The 6,104-nt window shown below is 36.1% G+C and overlaps 1 protein-coding gene across 2 annotated transcripts in view; it reads right to left on the bottom strand.

Annotated features, from left to right (window-relative positions):
• Positions 1–274: 274 nt before the first annotated feature.
• Positions 275–6,104, bottom strand: part of LOC103998941 (protein SABRE) — a 36,114-nt gene continuing 30,284 nt past the window's right edge. The window contains exons 17-23 of one of the 2 annotated variants that reach the window (XM_009420571.3): positions 4,757–4,829; positions 3,096–3,197; positions 2,835–3,014; positions 2,082–2,438; positions 1,823–1,990; positions 883–1,267; positions 275–745 (exon numbers count right to left, since the gene is read on the bottom strand). In XM_009420571.3, coding sequence (XP_009418846.2) covers positions 645–745; positions 883–1,267; positions 1,823–1,990; positions 2,082–2,438; positions 2,835–3,014; positions 3,096–3,197; positions 4,757–4,829 — 1,366 coding nt within the window. In that variant the 3' untranslated portion in view covers positions 275–644. Of the gene's footprint in view, positions 746–882; positions 1,268–1,822; positions 1,991–2,081; positions 2,439–2,832; positions 3,015–3,095; positions 3,198–4,756; positions 4,830–6,104 lie in introns of those variants that run through there. The other variant, XR_010479698.1, reaches the window with a different exon arrangement.

The following is a 6,104-nucleotide window of genomic DNA, read 5'->3' as shown; positions in this document are numbered from 1 at the left end:
AGTCAATCTCAATTAATTCTAGGCTTTGTAGATCCCTTCCTTTCCACGCAACTCAATGAGACATCTTATTGGGGTCAAATAAACCCTCTCTTGGAGTGTTTATACTTCATTTGCAAAGCTAAATATCACGATGGCGTAAACATTCAAATATTTAACATTCATACCAATTTCCACTCAAATTAGTTAATATTAACCACAGTTAGATATTCAAATATCCTACTCTACGTCGTCGTCATCGTGACGACGGAGGAGACAATGAATGTTGAGGCATATTTTTGGCTTCAAAAGAAAAAAAGATGTGAATATATTCCAGCAAATATCAACTTTTGGGGATCACTTTTTCGTACGAATGAAATTATTCTCCTCGAGAAGATTTTGCATTTAAAAAAACAAATATAAGTAGCAAAATTGAGATGACATCAAAGACATGCATCTCTAGGTACAGAATCCTTGACATTATCCGTTATGACATTGGTTGCAAAAAAGCTTCTCTCCAAATGTCGTCCTGTGACTTCATCAGGAAAGGAATCCAATTATTTGCTGAATGGTTATTGGGTTAAGCCATGCGACTACTACCGGGAATATCTATGGAGAAAACTGCTCTCAGGGTATCCAAATGAATCCGGTTTCTTGTTTGGGATTTCCTATTCGTTGATGTCCCCATCACCATATGATGATGCACCGGACGAATCACTTTCGTATGGCATGGTCTCCTTTGGAGATGATGGATCTTTCTGATGTTGCACTGAAATTAGAAAAAAGAATTATCAGACAAGCATCCCTAGCTTGATGCTCAATGCACCTCAACAAAATCTACCATCTCTTAGGAAACATAATGAAAGTGACAACAAAGTCGATGAATTGCAAAGAAGAGGAGATCACCTGAACTTGAAGTTCTTGAGCTGAACTTCTTGGAATGCCGCCGTATAAGCTTCTTAGTTTTTGCGAGAGTCAGTTGCCTAGCAAAGGGACTGAACTCAACATCACCGTCACTCCAATCACCATGATCATGATCTGCATCTCCTCTCATAGTTCTCAGGACATATGCTTTGGCCTTCCGGCGCTGAGAGTTGAACAATCCCCTTATGGAGGTAACAAATCCATCACCAGCACCATCACTTGCTCTCTTGGGGAATGGTGCAGGAAACTGATCAGACTTTCCACGTTGCTCTCCATCACTATCACTTATGCTAATAAGATCATTATCAGGAAGGACATTTGCTTGGGCCTCCTTTTGATTCTGAGTCTTGTCTTTGAATTTTTTACCCTACATCATTAGCAAAAACATAGAAAAAAAAAAGAATTAGTCTTATTGGGATAATGGATCAGTTCATAATCATGAAAGCATGGCCTATACAAAGCAAATTAATCACCATCACCCTGCCATTCAGACACCAGCACTATGCCAATAAAGTTTTATGGGTTATTTTAGTTTCTGTTAAAGGTCATCAGTGACTATGATGACAATTTTGAGTTCCGAAAGAGTTAGACTTAGGTATCAACAACATATTAATAATTCAACAAACAGTATTATACTTTTTTATTTCGAAATCTCAGGGTCATGATACGGAAAGGAGTTAACAAACAGGTCAATTTGGATCGAATAAAACTAGTCAAACGAAGACCACTCTGTTGAAAAGCACCAAGTTTTTGTTGTAAAACTAGTCTTTATATGACAAGGAAAAATATGCAACAGTCGCTGTAATGATCTCCTCTGAATATAACAGTTTACATATGCTCAGATTAAGTTTTCCTGATATAAATAAAGCTGCTAAATCACATAATTTGGTCAAAACATGCAGTTTAAGGTTTTATGTGTTACCTGCATGCCAGCTACTGACTTCAAAACTCCCCACACGATATGTTTTTTGACTCGTGCAAAAAGTCTCCTCCAGGTGCCAGTAAATTCATCACGATGGAAGGTATCCATCAACAATCTAAAATCACTGACGGCAATCCTTGAGCCTTCATATGTAACAAGTAATTCAACCTATGATATCAACATAACCAATTAACAAAGACTCAACATTAAATGAAACTTCAAATTTCAAAACATATTTACATACTGTAAGTAAATTTACCTGGCTAATTCTGATGTTGTTGAATTCCTGCAGCTTTTTAGGTCTGGCTCTCCTCTCATCCTGGGATTTCCCAGACTTTTTCTCTTCATAAGTCAGCAACTGACCAGATTTAAGTGGCTTGGGATCTCTCGGTTTATTTTTAGGCTCCTCGGTATTTGCATTTTTATTTTCTGTTGCAGCATTGAAGAGTCCACTTTGTGAAGAAGAAACGCTCGAAGTATGTGCTTGCAGAACTAGTTCATTAGCAACGGAGTCTGCAACAGTTTCTTCCCATGTTCTGCCAAGGGAAGATGTTCGTCTAAGCTCTGGATTCGAACCTGATGCAGTATTTCCTTGTAGATTTTGCTTCTTTTTCACCTGCATGCACATCTCATCATCTAAGAAAAAGAGATACTCGATATGTTATAGATGAATCTCATTCTCTTGTGCATAGCTCATAATGCTGAACTAGTGAAACTTTTTTGTTAAAAATCATTGGTTCCTTTATAAAGGAATTTATCTGCAGAAAAGTCTACTATTCCAAATGATCTTAAAAGGAAGCTCAGTTCATAAAGATTCATTATCAGAATTCAGGATTAGCTTTGTATAAAGTGTGTTAAACAGGAAGCTGACATTTCCGATATAAATTATAATTGCTAAGAAGCATAAAAGTTGCTGCAAATTTTCCTTAAAAGATGGTTCTTGATGCCCATTTTCTTTTAGTTGACACAGCCTCATAGATGAATAAGAATATACTAATGCTGAGAAACTTACTTGAGTTGAATCAACCTGAGACTCGGTGCCAGAAGTAAAAGAAGACAATTTTGAAGCTGCTGATTTTCCAGAAGCCTCAGGTTCCTTTGACAACTGACTGTTTGATACAACTGTCTCGGACCCATATAGGCTTTTCTTTCCTCGTTTCAAGCCAGCAGTTGTTGAAACTTTCCAAACTTCCTTTACATTCATGAAACAAGATGGAGGCATGAGAGAACAGATGGAACAGAAAAGACTTCAAAAACTTGATGCTTAACTGACCTGTCGTTTTGATGAATCTTGTTCTTCTTCGGGAAAAATATACTCCCACATCATATTATACATTGTTTCAGTCAAATGTATCCTCAATGGATAGATATCTACCTACAATTGCTATGCATCAGTACAATGACAACACGGGAAATGATTTCAATCAAGTATATTGCATTCAAATAGATCCTTTAATAAACTAGCAGACAAAATGCACTGATATGTATCAGATATCCAATTTTGTGTAAATCGAAATAGTGCATGTCTGTAAAGTAAATCAGAATAAATTATTTTATAGTAGTTAATCGAAGAAATTATCAGACAGCAATTCAACACTAAAATTTGGCAGACCATCAGTACAAGGACCTCGCTAGTTAGAGAGATTAGAGTCAATGTCTTAAAATCATCAAAAGCAATAAGAATGATATGAAATATGGTGTGCCATCACAGACAAGACATAGTTAAAAAATCTTAAAATCCACAGGCAAAGAAAGATCAATTTTCACTATTCAGAGTTTCAGACAAGGTAGACAGTAGGAGAGCATTGCTGCTAATATAACATTAAAGGTCCCTGTAGACCAAGACAACTGAGACCCTAAACAAAAGTCTTATGAGCAAACCAAGCGTATGTAACACCACAGACCTCTTAAAATATTAAATTTTTTTTCTCAAAATTATCAGAACTCAGATCAGGTCCTCATGGGCTTCTAATTCAAAGCACACTTAACGTGCATATACTAAGTTTCTAACATTGTCTTGGTAAATTATTGGGTCAAGTGAAGCGAACCTTATAACCTGCGGTGAGCAATCTTGTCAGCATCTTATGATTGAAGGAGCCAAATCTTACGATTTTGATTAAATTAACCTTCGAAGATCTAAATCCCATCTTGAGATAGGGATCCCAAATTACCACACAACAGTTTTGTATTATGGATTAGACAATATCTTAGACAACATTTGCAACTTGTTTTTTATCATATTTAACTCATTGTCTTTTATATTTTGTTAATGTTTTTGATATATTACAATGAGTTATATGAGGGTGAGTCCTAATATCACAGCCCTTTGCAACCTGGACATAATTAAAGTTCAAATCACATAGACAGGAATTCTGCTTGAAGAGGCAAAGCTGTATAAATTATAACCCCCCAGATTTAGTATTGCTGGGAGCCTCGTGCATTGGATGCCCATTAATGATGATAAGATCACAAGAAATTTATAAACTGATTATGTTATGATGATAAGACCACAAGAAATTTATAAATTTATAAAATTTATATATTATGCTTTTCCTTCTTAAGGTAATGACAGTAAAGCTGCCAATCTTATCTCATGCAGTTGTCTCTGAGTGCTGATGCAATAGAATGGACATCACCAGCTATCTTAAAATGATGTCACAGGAGATGGCCCATGGCATAAGCATTCAAGGACGTGAACTTTGGATGCATGTGCAATGCTGCAAGCTGACTGAATTGTAATAACCTATAGCCAGTTTCTTAGGATACCATAAAAGCTTTCTATATCAATAATGCAAATTGTCCATCATATTCAAGTCTTATCATTCACCAAAGTTTTTATGTTTAAAAGAACCACTTGGTTTTCAAGATAAATTTTGCATAGTTAACAGACTAGAACACAACAAAAGCACCAGTTGCTTAAGCTTTGAAGTGAACCTGAAAAAGTTCAATAGGAGATTTGCCATCCTTTGGAGCTCCTTGTTTTGCGTTGACACGAAGCATAACTCGTCTGTGGTCAAGTTGCTAAAGTTAAAAGCAGGATTGTTGGAGAAGATAATAATCATACTCTACTAAACACCAGTTGATAATTGAACTAAATTAAAAGCAATATCAAGTACAGGAAGAAATATAATCATCTACTGATGAAGTCTTGATAAAGATTGGTGCAGATACCAATCTACTTGCTTGCTTAAAACATGCATGTCATGATAAAATTCCAAATTTAGCACCATGTTTACAGAGTATGAAAAGTCCAATTAAAGTGGATCCTATGCACAGAATCAGAAGCAAGAAGAACGAAACGAATTTCTATACCATAATATACTGAACCAACTAAACCGAAAGTATGTATTTTAATACCTTTGACTCTTCAATCATGTAATCTCAGAAATTGTTCATCACATATCGACTCAAATATAAATATTGAAGAACAGAAATAGAACTGTCGAAATTATGGGCTTTAATCACAAAATGCAGTTAGACTACAACAAAGATATGCAACACTTCTTTTCTCTGTTTGTCTCTACATACGCATATGCACATTGCAAAGAAGGCATGGGGCAAAATGCAACAAGATTTACACAAAAGACCACAGGATTAAACTGATAGAAAAGAAAAGCTCAAAGAAGGGAAGGAGGTACTGGGAGGGGAATTAAGGTATGGAAGACAAGTAGAATTTATTTGGCTAGTACAATCAATGCAAGAACAATACAGAGAGAGGCATTAATGCTGCAAGGGGCATATGATACCAGATGTAATATTTGAGGATTCTGTAAAACCTTCCTTCCAGAGGCTATTGCAGAACAGTCCTTGTATATGCTGGTAGGAAATCTTCAGGGATTTTTAAAGAGCTCAAGCATCCATAAGTTTTCTGAGGATCCACAGATGTTGAGGGATTAAAAACTAGATACCTACATGGCTAAGCCGCATGAGTAAAGGACCATTGCTCCGAAGGCAGCCAACAATTTTTGTTGGTTTACAATAGAAGACACAACATATGGTGCACAACAAACCTTTGGCTACAAAATATCTTTAGTGGCAATCCTGGGTTGGAATTTTCCATAGCTTGAGAGGGCAGATGGATGACAAACTACTGAAATTGATTAAGTTATACGAGATTGAAAAGACACCATTGACTCGATAACATCTAGGAATGGAGATGTGCATTGTGCATGAATAGATCTGTTTCAAATTCATAGACACCTTATCTATTTCCATCACTGGAGGAGACCAATATTTTTGAAGTAGAAACTCCGATATCAGGGAAACAACACAACAATAGAGT

This window comes from Musa acuminata, chromosome BXJ1-9 (assembly GCF_036884655.1).
Source record: "Musa acuminata AAA Group cultivar baxijiao chromosome BXJ1-9, Cavendish_Baxijiao_AAA, whole genome shotgun sequence".
Lineage (NCBI taxonomy): Eukaryota > Viridiplantae > Streptophyta > Magnoliopsida > Zingiberales > Musaceae > Musa > Musa acuminata.
Note: the sequence above shows the minus strand (reverse complement) of the source record. Positions and strands in the feature narration are given on the sequence as shown.